The 27,628-nt window shown below is 37.0% G+C and overlaps 1 protein-coding gene across 1 annotated transcript; it reads left to right on the top strand.

Annotated features, from left to right (window-relative positions):
* Positions 1 to 293: 293 nt before the first annotated feature.
* CIBAR1 (CBY1 interacting BAR domain containing 1) lies at positions 294 to 27,524 on the top strand. Its single transcript, XM_087447659.1, has 9 exons — positions 294 to 446; positions 996 to 1,230; positions 3,550 to 3,618; positions 4,587 to 4,688; positions 7,620 to 7,625; positions 8,849 to 8,953; positions 18,289 to 18,402; positions 23,902 to 24,021; positions 26,175 to 27,524. The coding sequence occupies exons 1-9, from the start codon at positions 421 to 423 to the stop codon at positions 26,262 to 26,264; spliced, it is 867 nt and encodes a 288-aa protein (XP_087303785.1). The 5' UTR covers positions 294 to 420; the 3' UTR covers positions 26,265 to 27,524.
* The last annotated feature ends 104 nt before the right edge of the window (positions 27,525 to 27,628 follow it).

The raw sequence follows: 27,628 nt of genomic DNA, 5'->3' as shown, positions 1-27,628 counted from the left end.
AAGACCAACTGTCGCATACGCAGAGGGGACCCCTGGCCTTTGGTTTCGCCTTTCCCTCCTGGTTACTGGGTGATGGGCTTTCTTCCTCCTTTGCTCCCAGTCCGGCCGGGAAGGGCAGGAGCCGCGTGTTGGGTAAGCGCGGCTCTCCAGGAGCGAGAAGGACCCGGCAGCGCGCACCGGCTTCCGCGACCTTCCCGGCAACCCCGGCCGGGGCGGGGGTGGGCGCCGCGCTCCCGCCGACTCGGGCCGTGGCCGCGGGGCGCGCGCCGCGTTGCCGTAGAAACGCCGGGGCCGGCGCGGCGGCGCGCGGGGCGGGCTCTCGGGCTCCCGGCGGCGGCTCGCGCCCCAGCGCACGCCCGGGCGCCTCGGAGCCTCGATTATTGGGTCCAGCCCCGGGTCCCAGGCCGTGCGCGAGGCAAGATGTTGAGGCGCGTCTTGGAAAACCGGTAACAGCCCCGGGGCCCCAGCTGCCCAGGGCCCGCCACACGCGAGGGCCAGGGTGGGAGAAGTGGAGCCTCTCTCCGTGGGGCCTCCGCCCCGAATTCGGACCCCGGGCCGGGGGCTGGACCGTCCCCGCTGCGCTCTGGGGCCTACCTCCCTGGGCTGCGGCGAGCCCGCGGCCGGGCCGGCCCCACCCGCCCGCTCTCCCCGGGCTCCGGTCCCCGCGCTGCCGCCGGCGGTGCGGATGCCTGGGAGGCCGCCGGGCGCCCGGGCCGCGCAGCGCCGAGCAGCCCTAGCAGCGCCACCTCGCAGCGGCGCGGCCGGCCGGAGCCGGGCCTCTTGGTGCGCCTCCACGGTCGGGATATTGAGCCCAGGCCCCGAATGGGGACGTAGAGGAGGGGAATCCGCCTCGGGAGGTGGTGGGAGTGTTGATGGTTTGCGCCTTAGAAGCTGCAAAATGCCCCGGGAATGTTTGCATATCAAATTAACGTGAAGATGAAGTCATCTCATCTCTAATGAGAATGATTTGCCTTTTGTGTCACCTTTTTCTCTAGGGACGCTCAAACCAGACAACTGCAAGATGCTGTCACAAATGTAGAGAAGCATTTTGGGGAGCTGTGCCAAATCTTTGCTGCTTATGTGCGGAAAACTGCCAGACTGCGAGACAAAGCAGACCTCCTGGTGAATGAAATCAACATGTATGCCTCTACAGAGACCCCACACTTAAAGCAGGGCCTGAAAAACTTTGCTGATGAGTTTGCCAAACTTCAGGATTATCGACAAGCAGAGGTATGGAGTGAGGTCACAGCGTGATTTTGGTGAATGAGCCCTGAAGTAGTGGATGAAGGAAACCGGAAGACTCACTCGTAATCTACCTAAGTGCGGCGGCGAACACGCTTGATGATAAACGTACATTTTCGTGTCTGTAACATTGTGTGAGTCTATTAAAGGGAAGCTTCCCGTGATTTTACCGTTTGCAAATTAAACTTTACGGTGTCTTGAAGTCCTGAATTTCCCCATTTCATTTGCCAACTTTTGGCCAAGGGGTGGCTATTTAGAGGAGTAGTAAACATAGTATACCCATGGGGAAGAAAAGGAGCATGACTTGTGTCTTGTATGCATGTAAGTATATTTTAAAGTATGTCTGGAGATGGAAGATGTGGGGAATGGTAATGTGAGTGAATAAGTAATAAATGGACAAGAGATGTTTGCTGCTTCAGTGCTCTGTAAAGTTGACCAATGTCCATCGACCAAAAAAAAAAAGGAACTGATTTATATCGTGGGTGCAAACCAGCAGTGAAACTTGGGAGTTTTTTCTGCTTTGGGGGGGAGGGAAGAAGGTGGTGGTGTACTTGTTTTCTTTCTAAAAACTCATTTTTTCCTTTAATACCTTACAAACACTTTCATTTATATTTATTTTGGGTTTCAAGATACACGTTAACTTGTCAGAAGTTGCCCAGTTAGAGCTGCATTACTTTTTTTGTACTTTTCTCATCAGTGCTTTTGATCCTTTTTTAAAGCCTAAAACAGAAATTTCAATTTAAAAACCCCACAAAAACAAAATGAGGATAATGGTCTTTCAACCTATATTAGCTATTCATACAGAAATTTGAGTAGTAATTATATTTAGCGGTACTTTTTGGGAAAATGTTGAGTTCATGTTGTCATATGATGTTTTTTCTGTAATAAACAAGTAACTCTCATTTATACATAACCAGGGATTTACTGTTTCAAAAATAGTTTATACTCACAGATAATCCTAAAATCCCATGTTAGCCAATAATTTCAATGTCCCTTTCTAGGAAACTTTTATGCTATTTATCAAATAGTAGAGTGAATTGATGTACACTTGTTCTTTTTATTTCCCTTGCTTACCAAATGGTGGAGGTGCTAATGAACAATGAGCAAAAGGTGGGCGACCAAAAGGAGAACAGAAAAAAGACGTGGATGATCCTTACACTGCATAGTCAGTGTGTGGATTATTAAAAATGGCATAGACTAAACTATCCTGAATAGTCATGGTTTTGATTTTAGGATTCCTAATATTTAAATACTCAATGAGCAGTTTTCTTCATTTTCCTAAAATCTTTTAAGATGAAACATTCATATACATTTTGTTGACAGAAACAAAAGAAAAATCAATATGAAATGTATTCACTGATTATGTAAACATTTGTCATCACAAAAAGCCTTTTGCCTGCTACAAAAGTCATATATGTTCATTTTAAACAGTTAAATATGTGTCACCTTGTATTACCTATCCTGAAAAAGAAAATTTTAATGTCCAAGAGTTATTTTTCATGTGCTATATTTATATACTTGCCTTTAAAAAAATCCATTTCCTCCATGCCTTTCAGTAGTGCTATTAGTAAAAGAAGAATTACTCAAAATGTCATAAAAATTGTAATGTTTAAGGAAAACTGTTTAATTCTGAATGAAAGAGAGAGAAACCATACAGTTTGACAGCTCAGCAACCCTGAGCCGTTTATCTTGTTCTCTAAGCTTTGATGATTTACAAGTAGCTTCCCAGAAAAAAATTGCATTTACTACAGTGGTCTCGAAGCTTTTTTGCCTTTGAGGATTATGTTACTTTAAGTGTTTCCATTATGCTATATCTTTCAGCTTTGATTTTTTTTATTTGGAAAGTTGTGCTATTACATTTCAGAGATTATGTAAAGTATCCAACAGTGTGCTAAACACACCGAAAGTGGTAGCTGTATTAAAATTTGAGATGTTTTAAAACTTACCCCAAAACTACTACTTTAAAATAGAAAAGTAATACAGAGATGATGGTGGGGCAAAGATGAGCCCCTCAGAAACCTGAGACATTTTCTTGTCCTATTGCACACCGGCTGCTTTTCTGCTTTTGTTGTTACTGTACAGCTTACAGTTTTTAATGTGTTTGAGTTTATATTCTGAGTCTTATTAATTTCTCATGATTATTCTTTTATTTATAAAGATAACAGTGACATTTTAATCTAAAATATTTAAAACATTAATCTGTGTAGTAATTATGTTCAGGTTAAATAGCACAGGTTTTATTTCAGAATTTAAATTTTGATATGTATGTGTTTCTTTTCAGTTATATTTTATAATAATTTTCAATAGGTTGAAAGACTTGAAGCCAAAGTAGTTGAACCTTTGAAAGCATATGGAACCATTGTAAAAATGAAACGAGTGAGTAAATTCATTTCTTTCTCCTATTATTAGGTATTATGGCAAAGAGTATGAGGTTTCCAATAATTGTCCTTTTAATAAAAAGTACAAATTAATGTTTATTCATTCTTTTTATACACTCTGAAGCGTCATTTCTTAGAACTTTGAGAATAATGAAATATTTTTATTGAGCTTACTAAGTAAACTAGTGTAGCAACATAAAGCATTATTTTATTATGGAAACATTAAAATATTTAATATTTATAGTTATGGAGACTATATGGACAAATTATTTTACTAAATGAATGTTTGTATTTTTGTTTGAAAGCAGGCAATAACATGACTAAAAATAAGTGTGACAAAGTTCTATTTTTTTAATTGAGGTATAATTGACATATAACATTATATTAGTTTCAAGTGTACGGCATAATGATTTGATTATTTGTATATATTGTGAAATGATCACCACAATGAGTCTAGTTAACATCTATCACCATACATAGTTACAAAAATTTTTTTTTCTTGTGATGAGGACTTTACAGATCTGTTCTCTTAGCAACTTTCAAATATGCAATACAGTATTATTAACTATAATCACCATGCTGTACATTACATCCCCAAAGTTCTATTTTTTAAATCAACTTTATTGAGGTATAATTTATATGCAATAAAATCTCATTTTAATTGTTCATTGTTTTGACAAATGTGTATACACATGTAACTACCACCACAATCAAAATATTTTGTGTGTGTATATATATATGGTTATAGTTTTGCATTGAAATTATCTTGTCTATTTCGTTATTTTGAGAGGATATTAAAGAAACCCATACGTGTGCACTCTCCCACGCTAATTATGCAGCAGTAATAATTCCTGTGGTAATGATGCCTGAACCAAACAAGGAGTGTTCTCTCATTCTTAAAACAAAGTGTGTGTATTTTATTTCTTAAATCATAGATTTTTATTAACAAAGAATGCCTATTTGCAGGATGACCTCAAAGCAACATTAACAGCAAGGAATCGAGAAGCTAAACAGTTAACTCAGTTAGAAAGAACACGTCAGCGAAACCCATCTGATCGACATGTTATTGTATCCTTTGAATTTTGGTCTTAAAAAACATGTTTTGTAAGGTGTGCAGTATGAAATATATATATGGAAATTATGCATTTCTACTTTTAAATGTGCAGAGAATTTGCATAGAAAGATTGAAAAGAAATAAATGCATTTATGAATTCTTGCTGTAGAAATGAGCTAATTTTAAAGAGTATACACCACCTAATTCAATCTCTTTATATTGTTTTCCACAATCGATATACAAAAAATAAAACACTGATAAATGTAAATGTTTTTATAAAGAGTAAATTCAGATTTTGAGATTTTTTTCACATGATGATGACTAATTATTAATTATAAAATTAACTTAAAGATCTGTTATTAATTCTAATATATCAATGCTCTCTCTGCCCTGCTTTTGAGAAAAGGAAGGAAAAATAATTTTTTCCCCAGTATAATTCCCTTCATCTTTAAAAAAAAAACAACCATGTGAAACCACAATATGACTTCCAGCCAAAGACCCTCAGGAGATTCAAGAGTATAATTGAGGTCCACAGCTGGACACAAAGGATCCAGATAAGAGTGTCTACTGTAACAAGATTCTTCTGTTAAGAATGACTGTTTCTTAAACTAGAATGTGCCTTGTTCATGACGAAAGAAGAGAAAATAGTGCCTGGCTAATTGCCAGCAAGTGGGATAGGTGCACTTGTATACCAGGTACTAACTCATCCAGCTGCTTCTTTCTCCCATTCCTTCTTATGTCTCCTTCCTACTTCCTTAAGGTTTTTACTGCCCAGATCAGCCAGAAACCACATGAGGAGTGACTCTTTGGGGGCATTTGAGGTTCCAGAACACCTCCATTCCTGAGGGGAATCCCTTGAGCAGTGATTTGGGGCTGCACCAATTGCCTGGTCCTCCTTCCTTTGGACCAAAGGTACATATGCCCAACCTTGTAATAAACAAAAATGGGCAGCCACAGGGCTGGGACTGCCCATTGGAGGCTGGAACAGGAACATCTAGACAGTAGTTGAGGCTTAAGATCTATAAATTGGAGATTATAGAGTCTGGGTTCAGACAAACCAGAGACTGCTGGAAAATTTATGACCGACAACTAGGGACTAACACAGAGGTGAGGGAATGCCAGCAGTTTTTAAGAATTAAGCCAGAGGTCAAAATTTTCTTGTCTTGTTTTGTTTGGAGGAGAGTATATAAAGGCAGGAAAAATGTCACATTTGGAATCCTGAGTGGTTGGCAAGATTGAATCGGGTCTTATTAGTAAGGACACTCAACACAGAAATGAATCCATTCCTAAGACAAAGATGGGGCCTGCCCGGTGGCGCAATCGGTTAAGTGCACGCACTCCACTGCGGCGGCCCGGCGTTCGCAGGTTCAGATCCTGGGCACGCACTGATGCACTGCTTGGCAAGCCATGCTGTGGTGGCGTCCCATATAAAGTGGAGGAAGACAGGCACAGATGTTAGCTCAGGGCCAGTCTTCCTCAGCAAAAAGAGGAGGATTAGCAGATGTTAGCTCAGGGCTGATCTTCCTCACCAAAAAAAGAAAAAAGGTCCTAATACAAAGATGTTTCTGACTTAGATGCTCTGCTGTGCACACTGCTGTGGAGGAGGGGTCTTACACTATAGATGAAGCCAGTCTGTGGGTTCATGTTGGGGGAAATAAATGCAGCAACTGAGTAGATTCTTGCTATGGGTGAATTGTGATGCTCACTGGGAAAGATCTATGACTCCAGTGGATTTTAATGACCTGAGACTAGAAAATAAAAGACAATCTACGTATAAATGTATTCAATATAAATATAAAAGTATTCAGTCATAGCATCATAGAATATTTACCAGGATAGAGTCTTAAAACTCATCTGACTATTCAAAAGAAGCACATTAAGTTCAATGTGTAAAATAAAATGGAATAGCTCTAGCACAAGATGGGGTAAAGAAAAATCCCAGGGATTTGCCTGCTCACCCCTCAAGGCCCCCGGTGGCTTCTGAATAAGCTTCCTGTAACATATTTTGAAAAACACTAATCGGGCTCACTCTTTTATAAGCCATTTTGCACTTGTGACTAATTTCATTAAATATACTGATAATTCAGAGTTGTATCTTAGTATTCTAATCAAAAGCATTTCCTATTCAAATCGAGACATTATAGGATTTTGAAGAATTTTCAACAAAAGGAAGAAATAGAAATCTGTATCCTCTTTGCTAAAAATAGCTGTGTAACTTTGGGCAAGTTGCTATGCTGAAGTACAAGGGTTTGAGACTTGAAGAAATGGACAGCAGGTGCTGGAGGATGGTAGGAGGTGAAGACACACGCGTCCCCGCTGTGGCTGCTGTTTCCCCACGCTTGCCTAGCGTAGCCAATGCTGCTTACCCTTCCACATTTTAAAAGGAACTGTCAGTAAATGGGGAGAGGAAAGACATAAGTCAAAAAGAAGAAGTAATAAGTAAAGAATTGCATCAGTCACATGTGATAGTATTAGGAAATGAGTCTGCTTGAATATTGTCATTAGTAAAAGGTTAACATGCATCAAATAGAAATTTTTTCATACTAACAAATCTTCAAAGGAGCTCTATTTTACTTTGAATTTCCTGTGATGAAGTTATATTTTTTAAAAATCCCAAGCCCAGTAGCAGTATAGAGAATTGTTTTTGATTACTGGTTATGATTAAAAGTTAAAAGTTTGTATGGTTTTAAAAAACTTTACACCCTATATGGCAAATATACACACATACACACACAGGTATTAAATGAATATCTTTTTAAATGCTTAGTATCTTGAAATTGTGTATTTGAATTAACCTAATTGTAGGAGTATATAATCAATATAAAGATGTAATTAATGTATAGTCTAATTGCAAGAGTATATAATTCTATAAGAGTATATGATTTGAATTTATTGAAAACAATTGTTCTCTTTGAAATGTATTTTTCCTTTATGAAAAATTTCAGTCACAGGTGGGTAATAAAGTGGTGTGTCAAGAGATGGATCCTTATAGTAAACCCTTTTACTTATTTCCATTTATACATTTTCTTGAAAAAGAGAGCCAGGGCTAAATGTCAGAATATTACATCACAAAACTTTGATGACAAATGCAGATTTTTCCCATGAATTAACTATTAAATGATGATATGTGATACTTTTGAGTAAATGCAATACTAGCATAGGAAACAAAACATTATTAGAAAGAATTTAATCAGAAAATTGGACTATGTCTTTTAAAATCTCTATGTTACTGTTTAACAAAAAATTTTAAATATTTTTGTGTGGCTGTTGTCCTAAAAGATGAGATGCTTTTTTAAGAGAAATAAATGATTAGACTGGAAATGTTCTGCACTTGACAGTACTGTAACCACTAGCTATATACGGCTGTTGAGCTCTTGAAATGCAACTTGAGTAACTGAGGAACCAGCTTTTAAATTTTCATTTAATTTTAATTAATTAAAATGTAAATATGGTGGCCACCTGTGATTAGTGGCCACCATATTGATTGTACAACACAGATCTAGATAGTATGAGTACTTGTCATTAGCATATATAAAGCAAAGCATTAGACTTGCCAGCTAATTTATTAGTTACTGGTATATGTATTTTTTGTAATAAGCACTAACTAAATAGTAACAGTATGATATTATTAGCTTATAGGAATATACAAATAGAAACCCCATGCTGAAATAAATATTCATAGTATATATTCTACTCTACCTGATTAGGATATTACAGAATTAGAAACATTTAATGCATTTGGAGAACTAGAAAATTGAAAATACTTAAGTCACAGCTCCTTTCTTTTTTGGGAAGAAAGGGTTAAAGGGGAGACAGAGTGAGAAGAAAAAGGATAGCATGATAAGTGGCACAGGCAGTGAAATAGATGAAAGCAGTAAAAAATATAGAAAATGTTTTACAGGAAATCATCTAAGGGTGATGTAGGGAAAAAATGGTTTCGTAGAAAGAAACAGAAGTTTTGTTTGAGATTATGAATCATGTCACTTAAAGTTCTTTATTCTGCATGTGCTAATTATATAGGTCATTTTATTTCATGTGGTAAAATATATTATTGAACAGTTTACACTGTTATGCCAAAAAGCCAATACTGCAGTGGTAGCATTTACAAATAGACTCAGTTGAATGGATTTTGACTTGATTTTTTTCTGTCTTTGGTTGGGGAATACTTTTGTAGGCAGAAACCGAATTGCAGAGAGCTACAATGGATGCTACCCGAACAACTCGTCACCTGGAGGAAACTATTGACAATTTTGAAAAGCAGAAAATAAAGGATATAAAGGTAATAAAGTAATTGTTAAGGTTCAAAACATATTTTCTAATCTTATTTTTTGTTTTATTTAAATTGATGAAAAATTTAAATTAGTCTGATCTTTTTAGGCCATAAATTGTCTGTGTGAAAAAGATATTATAAATAAAAATATATCAAATGTTGTTTTCTTATGGAAACAATGGTATATAAGGGGGCTACATTCCCAACCAGAGGCTAGATATTCAACTTTTTATCACAAATACTATTTAATCAAAGGAACTATCATTTATTATGTTTTATGTATCAGGTGCTGTTCCAGGCACTTTACACAAATTATCTTTTAATCTTTACAGCAACGCCATGAGAATGAGGTGGTGTTACCCATATAGTGTATAAAAAATTAAGAAGAGATATAAAGTAACTTACCCAGAATATCATAGCCAAATATCTGACATATAACCCAATCATGTATTTTAAACATATGTGCTTTCCATTATAATATGCCAGCATTAATTTTTATACCATTAAGCTTTCTAATAACTACATATTATCAAATAAATAAATAGGTTACGAGTAGCCAACCAAATAAACTTGCATCCACCATGATATGGTGTTGCAAGAAGAATTGCCCTATTTTATTGTAGCAAATTAGGAGATTTGAAACTTTTGGGATCACGGACTTTAGAAGGGCTTTGGTGACTTTTTCATAGGTGTCTTGGAAATATTTGGAGGATTGCTTATAACCATATTATGTCCTTTAAAACAAATCATTTAAGAATTCCTTTTGGCTTATTGCAGATTTTCCTAGAACAAGCTTTAAAGTATTTTTATCATTTTACAACTCTTAACAAAGAAAATGTCCTGCTTTCAAAAGTTATGTTCTTATCAATAAAACAAATATTATCTGCCACTTAATTATATCATTCCTCTCTATAAACCATGAAAGAACATTCATTTGCATTTATTTTTTTTAATTTCCTATCATAGTTTCAAAGGATTTCAGAACTTTGATTTTTCTGATAGCCAGGCTCAAAGGTCTCTGGTTTGGTCTTGAAGACCAAAGCTTTTTTTTAAAGGCTCTCAATTCATTCTGCACCCTGCTGTGTAATAGTAGATTGCTATTCACGAAGAACATCTCAGGAAGCTGCCCTGAGACAGCCTTTTACCTAGGTAAGATAGTATAGACAGGGTATAATGTTTTACAATTGCTGACATCCTCTCTTGAATTGAGGGAGAAAGGAAGGAAGGTTATTAAAATAATTAGCTTTACCCTGAAAAATGAGAATGGAGACTGGTGACGTATGCGTGATCCCATTGCCACCTGACAGCTTCTTTAGTGATGGGAGTCTGAGTCCTCGCTCCCCTGCTGTTCCTCCTGCCTACAAAATTTTCTTTTATGTATGGCAATCTGTGTGTCTGATCTTTGGGCTCACTTCAGTGTTCCACCTGCATGCTGGCTACCTCTACAGGTGTTTTTAATTCCCTGGGCATCACCAATTACAAAACTGGGGCAGAGAGAGTGAGTGCAGAATTCCCAACTACAATTCCTGCTACCTAGGATTTCCCGAAGCAACAGGAGTGAGGGACTGCATAGTGGAGGGTACACAGAGAAGAAAAGGGCTCCCAAACTTTTCTCTTTGCCTCTGGAAGAGGGAAGTCGCTTGATGATCACAACAAAAGGAAGACAGGAAGAAACCTACTTTTTAAAAAATTGAGATATAATTCATATACCATACAATTCATCCATTTAAAATGTATAATTCAGTGTTTTTTAACGTGTTCAGATATGTGCAACCATCACCAATTTTAAAACGTTTTCATCACCTCAAAGTGAGACCCAGTGCACTTTAGCCCCTGTTCCCCCTACCCCCTCCACCCCAGCCCTAAGCAACCTCCACTATTCTCATGTCTCTGGATTTGGCTATTCTGGACATTTCATACGAATGGAATCATAAAACACATGGTTTTTGTAACTGGCTTCTTTCACTTAGCAGAATGCTTTCAATGCTCAACCATATTGTAGCATGTATCAGTACTTCATTCCTTTTTATGGCCAAATAATATTCCATTTTATGGATATTACCACATTTTGTTTATCCATTCATCAGTTGATGGACATTTGGGTTGCTTCTACCTTTTGGCTATTATGTATAATTATATAAATATTCATGTACAATTTTTTGTATGGACATATATTTTCATTTCTCTTGGGTATAAACCTAGTTGAATTGCTGGATCATATGGTAACTCTGTCTTTAATCATCTGAGAAACTGCCAGACTATTTTCCAAAGCGCTGTACCATTGTACATTCCACCAGTAGTACATGAGAGTTCCAGTTTCTCTGCATCCTCACCAATACTTGCTGTTCATCAGACTTTTTCATTATAGCCATCCTTGTGGGTGTTAAGTGATATTTCGTTTTGGTTTGCATTTCCCTGCTGATGCTTATTGGCCATTTGCATATCTTCCTTAAAGAAATGTCTGTTCAGACCCTTTGCCCATATTTTAATTGGGTTGTCTTTTTATTATTGAGTTGTATTGAGTCTTTTTATTCTAGATACAAGTCCCTTATCAGATATATAATTTACAATTATTTCCTCCCATTTTGTGGATTCTTTTCACTATCTTGATGGTGTCCCTTGAAGCACAAAAGTTTTTAATTTTAAGTCGTATATCTATTTTTTCTTTGGTTGCTCCTGATTTTAGAGTCGTATCTAAAAACCCATCGCCAAATTTGAGATCATGAAGCTTTACCTCTATGTTTTCTTCCAACGGTTTTATAGTTTTTATTGTCACATATAAGTCTTTGATCCATTCGAGTTAATTTTTGTATATGGTGTGAGCTAAAGGTTAAACTTTATTTTTTTTTATTGCGAAATTTTTGTTGTACGTTATTGTTTGTCAGTCACCATATAAATGCATCCCTCCACCCCTTGTGCCCACCCCCCACCCCCCTAGCCCCTGGTAACCACCAAACAGTTCTGTCTGTCTGTGTGTTGATTTATCTTCCACATTTGAGTGAAATCATGCAGTGTTTGTCTTTCTATTTCTGGCTTATTTCACTTAACATAATATCCTCCAGGTCCATCCATGTTGTTGCACATGGGACGATTTTGTCTTTTTTTATGGCTGAGTAGTATTCCATGGTGTATATCTACCACATCTTCTTTATCCACTCATCAGTTGAGGGGCAGTTGGGTTGCTTCCATGTCTTGGCTATAGTGAATAATGCTGCATAAACTTTACTCTTTTAACGTCACTATCCACTTGTCCCAGCACCATGTTGAAGAGACTACTCTTTCCCCATTGAATAGTCTTGGCATCCTTGTTGAGAATCAGTTGACTTGGTTTTGTTTCTGGACTCTTGTTCTCTTTCATTGATCTGTCTATCCTTATGCCAGTATCACACTCTCTTGATTAATTAACATTGCTTTGTAATAAATTTTAAAATTAGGGTGTGTGAATTCTTCTACTTTGTTCTTTTTTAAGATTGCTTTGGCTATTCTGATGTGTTGCAATTCAGTATGAATTTTAGAATTGGCTTGTAAGTTTCTATAAAGAAGTCAGCTGAGATTCTGATAGGGTTTGCATCAAATCTATAGATCAATCTGGGGAGTACTGCCATCTTAAGATTAATTCTTCCAACCGATGAACATGGAATATTTTTTGATTTATTTAAATTTTCCTTAATTTCTTTTAACAATGTTTGTAGTTTTCAGAGTATAAATTTTATGCTTCTTTTCTTCAACTTTTTCCTAAGTGTTTTATAATTCTTGATGCTATTGTAAATGGAATTGTTTCCTTAATCTCATTTTCGGATTATTCATTGCAAATGCACAGAAATACAACTGATTTTTATACGCTGATCTTATATCCTGCAACCTTACAGAACTCATTAGCTCTGATAGTTTTTTAGTAGCTTCTCTTGGATGTTCTACATACAAGATCATGTCATCTGTGACAACCTACACTTTTAATGCAGACCCCCATGACTCTAGCAAATTCCCAGAAATATGAGTTCCAGAGATCAATACCAGTCTGTTAGGGTTCTGAATCTCCTGTACATATTTCCTCCTCACTGTAAAATTGTTTCTTTTCCACATGAGCCCTCATTTGAGATCTTTTATGATAAAGGGGGTACACAAATCCCTTACTAAAAGCTTCAAAGATCAGCCAAAAAGGGTTATTTCTAATAAAAACAATATTCAGATATTGCCATGTTGATTTTAGCATGTCTCACAAACGTTTTTGTTTGTTAGGAAAATTCTTGGAAAAGTCAAAATTGTTGCTGCCAATTATATTTTGGGAGAACCAGACTTAGAACATTCTTATTCTTACCTATTATCAGGTTATTGCTTCAGATGGGGGTAGAGCTTCCGGCTCCTTATTTAACCTCCCTGGGGGCAGAAATGATTGCCAATAGTGGCCACTGCTCATAACTGTATTACTTTGTTTGAGATGGGGTTTAATCGACAAGTCCATCTGAATTTTGGTATCAGCATTAATCAGCAAGGTAGCACATTTTTTAGATGAAGACTTTTCATAGGAACCTTGCAAAGAATTTGTCTCTCTGAGAAAAATTGGTAGGGAACTTAGTGTACAGAATGTGAAAGAAAAATCAAAATCCCATTTGTTTCCCAGGTAAAAGGAAGAGTCATGTTACATGGTATGTCAAGGGAATTTCAGACGTACAAAAAAGATCTTGACCAGGGATCACTCGTGAAACAGATAGGGACAGGAATTCAGTATGTGGTAAAGTAGGTGACATGAGTAAGAAACATCTTCTAAATTTATAATATATAATATATAATTTATAATAGCTTTATTTTTCTTATAAATATAAAATCACCATAAATTTTTTCATAAAATTATTGAGAAAAATGTAATAATCTCACTATTCAGAATAATCAGTTAACATTTTAGTTTATATCCTTCCAGATTTTTTTTTCTATGTATGTATACACAAGAGATATGGTGATAATAACATTTCTTAGGCATTGACTATGTCACACATTCCAAGGATTTTATGTGGATAAACTCATTTACTCCTCACAACATCCTTATGAGGAAGGTAATATTATTAGCCCTATACAATTATCTTGAAATGGGACCACACTATATGTAGCATCTCTTTTTAAAATTTAATATATCATGGACTTATTTGTGCTAAGAAATACATCTATATCATCCTTTTTGGTGTCCTCATAGTATTTTGCCATATGGATATATTATTTCACTAGTCCTCATTGGTGGACATCTAGGTTATTTTTGCAATTAAAGATCTCATTGCATCACTAAACATCAGCCTTTTTGCTGGTACAGTTATTCTTTTGGGATAAATGACCAGATGTGGCATTTCTCATTCAAAGAGCATACATTTTCAATTTTGATACCTATATTTAAACTTCTGTCCACAAAGCTTGAATTAGTTTACATTCCTACAAAACCCTGCATGAGTACCCCAATGTAACAGTGATGAGTAGTAGCATTTTTAATAATAGCCAATCTGATAGGTGAAAAATCAGTATCATCTTAATTTGCATTATTACTAATGTTGAGGCAGAGTATTTTTTCATATATTTAATGACATTCTATTTCTTCTTTAGTAAATGACACTTGTTCTTAGCCTATATTTTTATTGAGTGTTGGCATTTTTCTTAATTTATAAAAATTCTTTATATTGAGAAAATTAACCATTTATATTAAAGAGAAGATACGTTGCAAATGTATTTTCACATTTTGTTGCTTATGGTTTGTTTTTGCCACCTTAAAGTTTTATTTTTGTTGCCAAATCTATTGGTCTTCATTTTGGTTTCTGCCTTGGTGTCATGCTTAGAAAGGTTGCTTTCATCCTCAACATTATATAAATATTTGCTTATATTTTCTTCTAATATTTGTTTTTTAAATATTTTAAATATTTAAGTATTTTATCTGGCAGTTTGTGCATATGGCATGAGGTAGATATCTAACTTTATTATTTTCAAATGAATAGAAAGTTCTCCTGACATCATTTATTGATTAGCTTCTACTATGGAGCGCTATCATTTCCCCTTTATTTGCCAAAATGTTAACAAGACCTTTTATAACTTTTTTGTTAAATATACTGCTTGCTAATTAAACCAGATGGAGGCTTTAATATTAGGATAAGGAATAGTTTCTAATTTAGCTGGTTTACTTCTTGAGCATTAAAATAGCTAATTTGTGTTGAGCACTTACTCTAAGGCAGTTACCATACTATACCTTTTCTTGAATTATCTCATTTAATCCTTAAGGTAAAACTTCTGAGGTTGATACTGTTGTTAGCCCTGTTGTACAGTTGAGGAAAATGAGGAAAAAGAGCAGATAAACTGCTTAATATTACATAGCTGGTATGTTTCAGTCACGATTTGAACCCAGGTTTATCTTAATCCAGAGCCCATATTGTTAACTACGATGCTGTCCTGCTTTACAGAATACTTGCCAGTGGGTAGAGAATTTCAGATTAGCTCCCTCATCCCCCCCCCAATAAAAATTAAGTACAGTCATGTGTCGCTTGACGATGGGGATACATTCTGAGAAATGTGTCACTAGGCACTGTCGTCATGTGAACATCATAGAGTGTGGTTACACAAACCTAGATGGCATAGCTACACACCTAGACTATATGGTACTAATCTTATGGGACCACCGTCGTATGCGGCCCATCACTGACTGAAGTGTCATTATGTGGCCTATGACTGTATGTGCCCGAATGGCCTTCTAGTCACACACAATAAAATTGAAAAGGGGAAACAAAGTAACTCATCAATGCCTCTGTCTCTGACCAGGCTGACCCACTCCAGACAAAAAGACTACACAAGATCGTTGCCAGTTAGCTAGATTTATTTGAGGAAAATCATTTCTATATATGATTAAGTCCTAGAAAGTTCCACCACCTTTCTGGTGACTCACTGAAATTATTTTATTTCAAAAACATAATGCTTTTTAGGTTCTGTCTTATACCAGTTGCCATCTGACTTTTCTGTTCCTTGCTACTCTCCTCCCTTCTTCCTGTTTTTGGATGCTTTATGAAATTCTAGCTAGAAAGGAAAGAGTATAACTGGCAGTTTTCCCTCCTCACTGTACTAGGGATATAACTCTCCTCTGTGATAATCCTAAGGCTTTATGGCTCTTGGGTCAAAAATACCAAGTCTGGGATACTATATTAGCAATGCCACTGATTCCCCATCACTATTTTTGAAAGAAAAATAAACAGTATAAAAAATTAAAAGGGCCATTCCCATCTTATATAGGTGTATAATTTGGTTTTGTCAAGAAATAAAAGTTCAAATTGTAAAGGATTAAACCAAAGTATCACGAAACTTGAGAGTGATTTTCCCACCTTCCAAGTAGTAAATAATAGCTATTTATAAATTAAAGATACTTTGTAAAGTGTTTTTATCACTAATTGAAACTAAATTTTGAGATCAGCATTTTGGCTTGTCATTGACTTCTAGTTCTGCTGTTTTCCCTCTGGGAGTTTCCACGCTCTGAAACAGCACGTGACTCCTTTCTAGCTAGCCAACTATCTTAGGAAGACTGACAGTTAAGAGAGTAAGTCCCAGCCCTAGCCAAAACCATTCCACTTCTAAGGTATTCCTGGGTATATGGAGATTCTTAGTGTCAAATCCAAAATTGTATCTTGGCATAATGCTGTTTATTCGAGTAGTCAGTTGCCAGTCCAGTATGCCAGAGCCCTCTGTGACCTATATGAAGTGACAGTAAGGGTTGCTGTTAGTCAGAGTTATGAGTCTCTTATCCCAGAGCCCAGTCTTTGCAGTTAAACCAACATGTGCTTGGCAGCCCAAAAGGGATACTTTCAACTACAGATCTGCTTCCATTGAGTAGAGATCCAAAGCCTGTTAGTACTCCCTTAAATATTTTTCTAATCCTTAAGAAAGAATAGACATAGAGAAAAAAAAAATCACAGGACACTGTGGGATATCTGTATGGCTATCTTCCAAAGTACAGGACTACTCCTCTCTGGGTGGTCACCACAGGAAAGCAGGAATGAAGGGAAGTGGGTATTTGACTGTTGCCTTCTAGCCTAACTCATTTCTTCTATCTTGCTCCTTTAAGGACAGTGCTTGAGTATTTTCTACCTTGTTTTTTTTTTTTTTTTTTGTGAGGAAGATCAGCCCTGAGCTAACATCCATGCTAATCCTCCTCTTTTTGCTGAGGAAGACCGGCCCTGAGCTAACATCTATTGCCAATCCTCCTTCTTTTTTTCCCCCCAAACCCCCAGTAGATAGTTGTATGTCGTAGTTGCACATCCTTTTAGCTGCTGTATGTGGGACGCGGCCTCAACATGGCCTGAGAAGTGGTGCGTTGGTGCGCGCCAGGGATCCGAACCTGGGCCGCCAGTAGCAGAGCACGTGCACTTAACCGCTAAACCACGGGGCCGGCCCTCTACCTTGTTCTTATTCTGCCCACTTCTCTCTATATTAATACTCTGGTTTTTTATTTTTGATAAGGGACAAGATAATTAACAAAAGGATAAGATCCTATTTTATTGAAAACTTGCCTGGTTTCTATCCTTTCCTTGCCTCCTGTTATCTCACCCCTGCTTAGATCAACATGCACATCTTCATTCATTCTCTTTGCTCATTATCTTCCTTGTCATAAGTTGTCATCATGCTCATACGAGTTTAAAGAGTTTACCTGCACAGTTTATTTGTGAAGGAAATGATTGATTCCAGCAAAAACAGCCCAGTACAGTGAGCAAGAGCTATAACCTTTGAAGAATCAGATCCAAGTCTCAACATTTTAGCTGTGAGCAACACTGGGCAAGTCATATATTTGTAAACTGGAATGCTGTTCGCAAATATATGGTGCTATTATCAGTGGTAGGAAAATCATTATTACCAATTCTTTTGTGGTTAGAGAATTCAAGTAACATACAGTCAGAAATATGATGGGATATTATTCCTGTCTAAAAACATCCTATTGTTTAAACATCAATTGGAGTTGCTAAAATAGCAGCTTCAGAACTGAGCTGCCTTATCTAAATCATAAGGCATATGGTAACAGAGTACACAATGGCATACACGGTAGTCAGATCTTTTTTAATCACAGATGTCAATTACAAGGTATAAATAGAAGAACTGACTGAAAAAATGAGAAGTAAATGGTGAGATAGGAAATATTTTGTATAATTTGAAGGCTTGCTGCAGAAGGTCTTTCTAGCTGTTTTTATTCCAGTTATCTTTTGTACTTAATTTATCCTGTAGAAAAACAGATACCTCTGTATTTCATAAAAAGCCAAGACTATAGTCAGGAATAGATTTTCTAAATTCAGAAAGCAATTTTTATGATTGTTTAAATTCAAATCTTTGGTTTTTTTTAGACTATATTTTCAGAATTTATCACTATCGAAATGTTATTTCATGGCAAAGCTTTAGAAGTCTACACTGCTGCCTATCAAAATATACAAAAGATTGATGAAGAAGAAGATTTAGAGGTAGGACTATGTCTTTCTAAGCTCAGTTTTTCTATTAATATGGAAATGTTTAAAAGAGAGCATTAGTTTGTGTGGGTAAAATAATCTTAAATTAGAACACTACAATGGATATGTTATTGTGTGCAGCCCCAAATAGCTGAACTTTTGATTTTCTATTTATTTATTTTTAACTTTTCAAATTAACCACGGTGAAGTTCCAAGAGTTAATGTATTAATAGCCAGTAAAATATCATTTTGACTGGTGATATAAGTCACTAAGTGCACTAAGAATAACGTTCATTGATATGAACGAACGTTGAGTGTTGATGCCATGCCCAGGACCCAAAGCTTTACATGCATCTCCTCATCTACTCCTCACACACCCAGTGAGGTACGTGCTGTTACTATCTCATTTTACAACAGTTGATTTATTTTTCCTCTCATCTGTTTCTGTAGTTCTGTACAACTGCAGAAACAGAGTTAGAAGCTTTACGTAACTTAACTTGCCCATGCCACCTTGCTAGTAAATAGCAAAATCAGGATTCTAACCAGTTTTGTGTGACTTAATCAGTAAGCTCTGAAATAAATGTAGGTTTATATATAAGGCTTGCTTTCTACTGACAGTTAAATGCAAATAAATCTGATTGGCCAGCTAACAGAGCAATTAAATATCAAAGCCTGGCTTCAGCAAGCACATCTGCAGAGTAAATGTCCCACCCTCTTACCTTCCAGAAGAGGGGAAAAAAGGCACAGAAGTATTTTTGCTGATATAAGTCAAATATTCGAGACATACTTTGCCCATATTATCTCTACAGAAGTGAAAAAATCCATGTACTCTCAAGATATACCTAGAATTCTGTATTAATTAGTGATAGAATTTGGGAGTATCTGCCATTTGACAATTCTGAAGATTCCTCCAATTTTTTTACTAACTTCACTATCCATAAAGAGATCCCCTGCGCCTTTCCACTACTCCATTGGTTCCAGGAAACTTAATTCAGTAAAACCAGATTATAGCTTGACTAAAATGAAGAAAGGTACATGTTTTAGTATGTGTATATATGTTTTCCAATGCCAAAATCTGATCTCACAGTTTTACATGTTACGCATACCTTATTGTTTTTCTATTAATTGTCAATAGATTGCTTCCTAAATGTCCATTCCTTCCAAATACTAAAGCTAAGGTTTCTTAATTTTCACTCTGTTTCATGTCCTATTTTTTAAAAAATAGATTATCATGCTTTTACCTGTCATTTGTAAAATAATAAAATAGCAGATGTTTATAGAATGATTACTTTGGAGCAGCTACTGATCTATGCACTTTAATTATTTTAATCCTCCTTTCAACTTTGATAAAAGTACTTATTGTCCTCTTCCATGGATGAGAAAACTGAGGCACAGTGAGGTTAAGAAACTTCCCAGAGGGTCCCATAGCTAGCAGGTAACATAGCTGAGAGCCAAACCTGGAAGTCTGACTACAGACACTGTGTTTTCACCCTCTCTGCACTATAATGCCAGAAGCGTGGTTCTTGATGAGTGACATGAACCATTTCCTGCAAGAAACAACACTGCATTGAGGGGCAGGTTCAAAATTGATCCCCCACTTTTCCTACAAGACTGGAGTTCCTTTTACAAATATTTTTATTCTCCTTTTTCCGATACCCTTGACATGACATTTGTTAACTGACACTAAAGTTCCTTCAAGCCCTTTGGACCCCTAGATTTTCCTTGTCATTCCAGAGCTCCTCAATATCTTTTTTGTCACACCATTTGTTTTTTTTGTGTGTGTGGAAGATCAGCCCTGAGCTAACATCCATGCCAGTCCTCCTCTTTTTTTGCTGAGGAAGACCAGCCCTGAGCTAACATCTATTGCCAATCCTCCTCCTTTTTCTCCCCAAAGCCCCAGTAGACAGTTGTATGTCATAGTTGCACATCCTTCTAGTTGCTGTATGTGGGACACCGCCTCAGCCTGGCCAGACAAGCAGTGCGTCAGTACACGCCCGGGATCCAAACCCAGGCTGCCAGCAGTGGAGCACCCGCACTTAACCGCTAAGCCATGGGGCCGGCCCCTGTCACACCATTTCTTTTATAACTTCTCTTACCACTACTCCTAATCAGCTAGCTAGGTAGCTTGTAGGAGGAGAGATTTATAAAAAACTAAAGATCTCAGGGCTGTGTGGTAGATGTGTTTTTGAGTGTCAACTTGCCCACTTTCTAGTGGGGCAATATTGAGCAGTTAACTTCTTCACATTTAAGCCTCCTCCTCTCTAAAATGGAGATACTTATAGTACTTATGTCATAAAATGTTCACTCATCAACTGTTTATTGAGCTCCTGTTATATTGCCAGGCACCATTCTAAGTGCTGAGGATTTAGCATTATAAATTAGAAATGGTCCGAGTTGTCAAAGCAGAAACTTAAAAATCTACCAGGGAGTTCAGACATTAAAAAAGTATACTATGTAACTATTTAAGTTTTATAATGCAACCAGTCCCCTAAAGAAGAAATATAGTGTGTGGTGAGTTTATGTATTGGAGGATCCTAAATGCTAGTCTGGAGAATCAAAGAATGATTTCTTAAGTAGAAGCTTGAGGGATGAGTAGGAGGATGCCTGGCAACAACTTCCAGGTGGAGGGTATAGATAGATATGCAAAGGTCCTGGGGCATAATGAATTACAGGCATAAACTATTATGCCACATCGAAATTGTAGAGAGGGAGGAGAGCAGTCTGGGGAGAGTTGTGGGACCAACAGAAGTAAAATTATATCAATAAGGTACCAAGATGAGAAAGAATCCTTTAAACACAAGGTTTCTTAGAAACAAGTAGAGAAAATATGCAGAGAGGGGCAGAGAAATAACTTGCTATTCTTCTTAGGTAGTCCGTGCTTTATGAGAACTGCTGAGACTTATTCTGGCAGCAGCTATTTTTTTGCAGTTAGGCATCTAGGTATTATCACAAACCATCTTACCTTATTTGTTCTTCACATAAAAAGTATTGTCAGACCCATTTTCCCCTTCAAAAGATCATTTCTGTGTAATCACTTCAGAGCATATTCAGATCTTGAGACTCACTCCTAGAAGAGATCTTGGACCATATTGAGAAACGCATTATTGCCAATAAACTAATATTTCTGTAAATCTGTTGTTTTGCAGTAAGAGATTAATTTTAATATTTAACTTGTTTAGACTGTTATCCCAAGGGTTGTATATTGTCTTCTGTTTCCCACTTTTAACTTGATCTTTGCTAGAAAAGTTAAAAAAGGAATGCTGTTCTAACAAAAATACATCCCTTCCAAATACCAGTTGATAAATGAGTCGTCTAATTTTTATATCATACCAGAATGCCAGTATTCCATGTCTGGCACCAGAATACAACGGGGTCCTCAGTAACTTGTTAAATAACCTAATTAGGTTAACCTAAATAACCTAAATACCTCTCGTATTAAGTTGCATCCCTTGATTCCTTTTGCGTCCTATACTTCTCTAAGGTTTAAAGAAATGTGTGGAGACATCCCCTAGTTTGGGTCTCCTTTTTTCCCCAAAACTCATATTAACATCACTCATTTACCAAGTTACTGTCTTAAGCTGGGAGGAGTTGCAAAGATAGAACAGGGCTCCTTGCCCTAGAGGAACTTAAAACTAGTGATAGAGACAGATAGGTAATTACAACACAGTGAGATGAATGCTGTACTGAGGGTATGAACAGGAGCTACTGACAGAGAACAGGGGAAAGCAGAAGACAGACAGCATTTGACTTGGCTCTTGAACAAGTAAGTTTGCTGGAATTCCAGGCTGAGGAATCAGCATTGCTAAGAGTATAACATGTTCTGCATATGGGTATATAGGCTAGAAGTGAAGAGTGATGGGTAGGTTTGGGTGATCGTAAGCCTTGAATGTCACCAAAGGCATCTGGACTCTGGGTAGTCAGGAGCCACCAAGTTTTTTAATAGAGAAAGCATACATTGGCCTTTAGTAAGATAATTCTAAGTAAGCTATAAGGAAAGATGTGTCGAGTCAATAAATTAAAATACAAGTACCTCAGGTGAGAAATTTAGGGGAATGCCCAGACTTCTAACCTGGTCTACTAAGTGTATGGTAATGTCTTTCATTATAACGATGAATCTAGAGCTACACCATCTAATATAGTAGCCACTAGGCATATGTGGCATTTTAAGGTTAAATTAAAAATTCAGTTCCTCAGTCACATGAACCACATTTCAAGGGCTCAGTAGCTATATGTGTCCTCTTTGGACAGCACAGAACAGCAAGCATTTATTTCCATCATCTCAGAAAGTCCTATTGGACAGTGCTGGTCTAAGAGAACAAAATGTAGTTTGGGAGCATAAATATGCCTATAAAAAGAGTCTATAGAGAATTGGTTGAAGGGTAACCATTAAACACACTGTGTAGATAAGATCTTTCAGAAAAATGTATCAAAAAAGGAAAAGTGGCCTAAGGGAAACCCTTTAAAAATATTTAAGGTGCAAGCAGTAGAAAAGGAGATGTGAAGAAACAGGGCAGCTAGCACATGAAAGAGTTTAGTGACGGCATGCAGGAAAAAGTTTCAGGACAAGGTCAGTGAAGAGGAAGGCAAAAAGATGACTTTGGTGATTTTTGGCAAGAGCAATTTGAGTGGAAGATGAAAGCCTAACTGTAGTTTGTTGACGGATGAATGGAGATGAAGTAGAATATTTCAGTTTTTTAAAGAATGATGAAGTTGAACCTTGAAGTAATTAAAAAAAAAAATTGATCTTGACCTTGTTTGCTGGCGGAGAGAACCTGTGGAGAAAGAAAACTTTTGTATGTCGGTTTAGTTTGAAGTTTTGGATAAAGGTAAAATGTACCTTGGAAAGAATCAGAATAACATTTGCTTTAAAAAAAAAAGAAAAGAATGGGGTGAAGAGTTGAAGAAAAAGAGAGGGAAAGCTGAAGAAATTCACATCTGATAACCTTACCTGTTGGTCTGTATGTTAGAGAAATATATACAGGGATAGGGAGGCTTAGAGAGTGGCAAGATTTGGAACTACTGCTTTAAGGAAATAGAACTGACAAGTAATGGCATTACAGATCCTAGTGAGATTGGAATCAATAAATTGTAGTGGCTACAGTTTACTCTTATGTGATGTACTATAAAAGTACTGCAGTGAAGTTAAATTAATAGAAGAGCTGAGGATAGGCAGAACGGAAGGAATCAAAGGTATGACTTGCAGCCTCCCTATTGGCTTGCATACTCCGAGGGTAGGAACTTTCACACTGCTCCAGCAAAAGCTCTCAAGTGATTGCTTCAGGACCCATCATCTTCTTGCATGGTTCAAATAGGCTTTTTTAGCTCTCATCTTTCCAACCTAAAATATTTTTCTATTTTTTTGTGTGTTTTAAATTTACAATTATTGAAATTTTGTCCACAGAGGGAGGGAGGTTGCTTTAAAAAAAAAATCTTAACTAAGAGGAACTTAACATGGCTTTCTAGATTTCCATTGTTTACTATCTACTTTATAATGTTGTTTTATCATTGCAACAGGTTTTCCGAAATTCTCTGTATCCACCAGATTATTCATCTCGTTTAGATATCGTAAGAGCGAATTCGAAGTCACCTCTTCAGAGATCACTGTCAGCTAAGTGTGTATCTGGGACAGGACAGGTGAGCTAGCAATGGTTATTTAAAGGAATTTGAGCTGCTGCCTTTGGAATTGTTCAGTACTAAAAATGTCTCTCTTAAGTCTTATGACCTCATGTAACTTACCCCCTTTTACATAAAAAGACCGAAAATTGTAGCAGGTGCAGCTCTGTTATTTCTTACCCTCTCTTAGGTGAAATAACAGAAAATTGTAGTAGGTGCAGCTGTTATTTCTTATATAATCTTGTATACTGTAACACATATTACTCTCTAAAGCAGAATACTTGAGAGCAGAGGTGGAAAGGACAGAAGAATGCCAATCTAGATTTGTTCTGATTATGAAGAACCAACCCTGGTGGTTTAGTTGTTAAGATTCGGCACTCCCACTGCCGTGGCCCAGGTTCGTTGCCTGGTCAGGAAACCACACCTTCCGTCTGTCGGTTGTGGTACTGTATCGCCTGCATGTTGCTGTGATGCTGAAAGCTATGCCACCGGTATTTCAAATACCAGCAGGGTCACCCATGGTGGACAGGTTTCAGCGGCGCTTCCAGACTAAGACAGACTAGAAGAAGGACCTGGCCATCCACTTCCGAAAAAACTGGCCATGAAAACCCTGTGAACAGCAGAGCATTGTCTGATACAGCACTGGAAGGAGGAGGAGGAGCAAAAAGACCAGGCAACGTTCAGCTCTGCTGTCCACAGGGTCGCTCTAGGAGTCAGAATTGATTCAACAGCACTAACAACAAATAATATGAAGAGGACATATTCTGAGGTCAAACTGCTTAGGGTTTAAATCCCACTATCACCACTTATTGGAAACTGTATCTAAAAAGGACTTTTGCTGAACATTATCATAGATCCAGAAGCACAGATCTTTAGGTAAAGAGCCAATTTTCTCATTTCTTCTATATCCAGAAAGTTTGAGTTACCTAGTATTTAGAACAGGAAGGGGTCAACAGCCTTCTTCTCTAAGGGGCCACAGAAAATAACAGGTTTTGCAGGCCATGTGGTCTCTGTCCCAACTAAGAGCAGCCATAATCAATACATTAACAAATGAATATGGCTGTAAATTTTATTTACAAAAACAGGATACAAACTGGGCCAGAGCTTGCCAACTCCTGATCTAGAGAGCTATGCCCTTTTTCATATCTAACCCTTCAAATTTAAAATTGAGCAAAATATTTTCAAAATATAACTTTTAGGTAAATTTGACCCAATACCTTCTATTTTCATTTGATTCTCCTCTAAGCGTTTACTTACTGCTTTATATTTGTGCATCTCTCCCCCTAACCAAATTATTTTTATTATTCCAGCATTAAGTGCCTTGCACATAAATTCCATAAATCTGGTATTATAGTACATACAAAGTTTTGTTTCACTATTTAGAGCTAAGTGAGCTAACATCTTACATTATCCCAGGGTTTCTCGACCTCAGCACTATTGACTTTGGGCCAGATAATTTGGTGGGGGGGGGGGGGGTGCAAGGGGCTGCTGTGCATTGTCAAGATGTTGAGCAGCATCCCTGTCCTCTACCCACAAGATGCCAGTAGCAGACACAAACACACACCCCCAGCTGTGACAATCAACATTGTCTCCAGACATTGCCAGATGTCCCCTGGGAGGTAATAATCACCCTTAGAAAGGTTTGAAGCAAGATGACCCAAGTAGCAAGTCAGGACTTAAAGCCAAGTGGTGAATTCAGCTTCTCAACTCATTCCATGTAAATCACACTTGTTAAAGTTCAGTATTTCAACTGCCTAGTTGAAATATCCTTGTGTTTTGCCATCCCTTTGATGATTCTCAAATACCTGTTTTGTGACCCAAGAATTGTTTAACCTAAAATATTTTTGACATTTATAATATACTGAGACTCTGCTTTCGCTGAAAGTATTTTATGTTATTGAAGTACTGGTATCCAACCAGAATCAAATGGTTAATTTCACATTTTTATTCAAAAAATAACATGGTAAATGAATGAAAAAACTTGGTGACTGTTTTCAACCTTAAAATACAGTAATTCATAGGAAATTTTCATTACTAAAAATTATCACTTAACAGACATTTCTCTGAAATATTTGTTCTATGTGTCTTTCTCTATAAGGGCATATTTAAAAAGATACAAGCGTGTAAAAATGTTTTTAAGTTAGTATTTTTTAAAATGTGTTAACTTTTAACAGGTATCCACCTGTCGACTAAGAAAGGATCAACAAGCAGATGATGATGATGAAGAGGATGAAGACTTAGATGGTACAGAAGAAGAAAATTAATTTTCTTAAGTAAACTTCACATTTCCATTTTCATCTTAAATGACCTGGAATCCAAAATTACTGAGTTGTAAAACTTTATACTGGCTTGATACCTTAAACCTCAAAATGAAATCCTACTGGAAATGAAAAATAATTAAAGAAAATTTATGCTGACCAACATCAAGGTTTTAAAAAATATTACACACCAGTCATTTCAACATCCTATCTGGCAGTATGTGATCTTTTTGTACCAGTTCCATTTTTTTAAAAAAGATGATGTATTTCAAAAGTATTTCATATTAATGCACTCTACCTAGTGGAGGTTGTAACAGTAAGACCACAAAAAAAAAGATCTAGGGGGCCAGCCCCGTGGCGTAGCAGTTAAGTGCATGCGCTCCGCTGCTGGCGGCCCGGGTTCGGATCCCAGGCGCGCACCGACACACCGCTTGTCGGGCCATGCTGTGGTGGTGTCCCACATAAAGTGGAGGAAGATGGGCACAGATGTTAGCCCAGGGCCAGTCTTCCTCAGCACAAAAAGAGGAGGATTGGCATGGATGTTAGCTCAGGGCTGATCTTCCTCACAAAAAAAAAAAAGATCTATTCCACTTGTTTCTTTGAGGTTAAGATACCATGCTTTCATAACCAGAAAAGGGTCCTAGAGAGTCATTCTGATTGAATACAAATTCTATTTCATAAAGCCTTAATCAAAAAGACAAGTTTTCTTAACTTTTTTTTCATTTTTACTACAACCTGAAGTTTCACTGTTGATACATAAATTTACTTTTCAACAAGAGTGTAATCTCTCTTGATTAAAATGGGATACTAGGATATCAGTGTTTTATGACTATACATAAAGCATAAAGTTTAGCTGAGAAAGAAAGCCACATTCAGCCTGATTCTGGTTTTAAAATGAAACTGCTGTCATACTAAAGCATTTTACATGGTACTACAACTTATGGAAAGCTGTAATTTGGTGGAATGTTGCCAAAGAAAAGAAAACATGGAAAACCATAAATCATTAAAAATTCTATAAAAATTTTACCAAACTACCAGTAATTAATGAAAGACTTTTTGGTCACTTTCGTTCCTAAAAATATAAAACAGTTTAATCAGAGCCTTTCAGTATGTCTGATGCTTTTGTTTCTTTGGATAGGGAATTGTACTTTTGTTATTTCATGGATCCCAGTCAGGCATATAAAAATTATGAAATTTATACAATCATCTGGCATAACCACAAAAAGCAATTATTCATAACAGAAAAATAAACTTTCTAAGAACGTTTGTCTTTGTTAGTCATGGTTCTGTTCTTAAAATACTGGTTCCTAAGAATAGTCCTCATAGATAAAATTACTTCAGTACTTCTTAAATAAAATATTCAGAACTTT

This window comes from Ceratotherium simum, chromosome 23 (genome assembly GCF_057802395.1).
Source record: "Ceratotherium simum simum isolate JZ-2026a chromosome 23, ASM5780239v1, whole genome shotgun sequence".
Lineage (NCBI taxonomy): Eukaryota > Metazoa > Chordata > Mammalia > Perissodactyla > Rhinocerotidae > Ceratotherium > Ceratotherium simum.
Note: the sequence above shows the minus strand (reverse complement) of the source record. Positions and strands in the feature narration are given on the sequence as shown.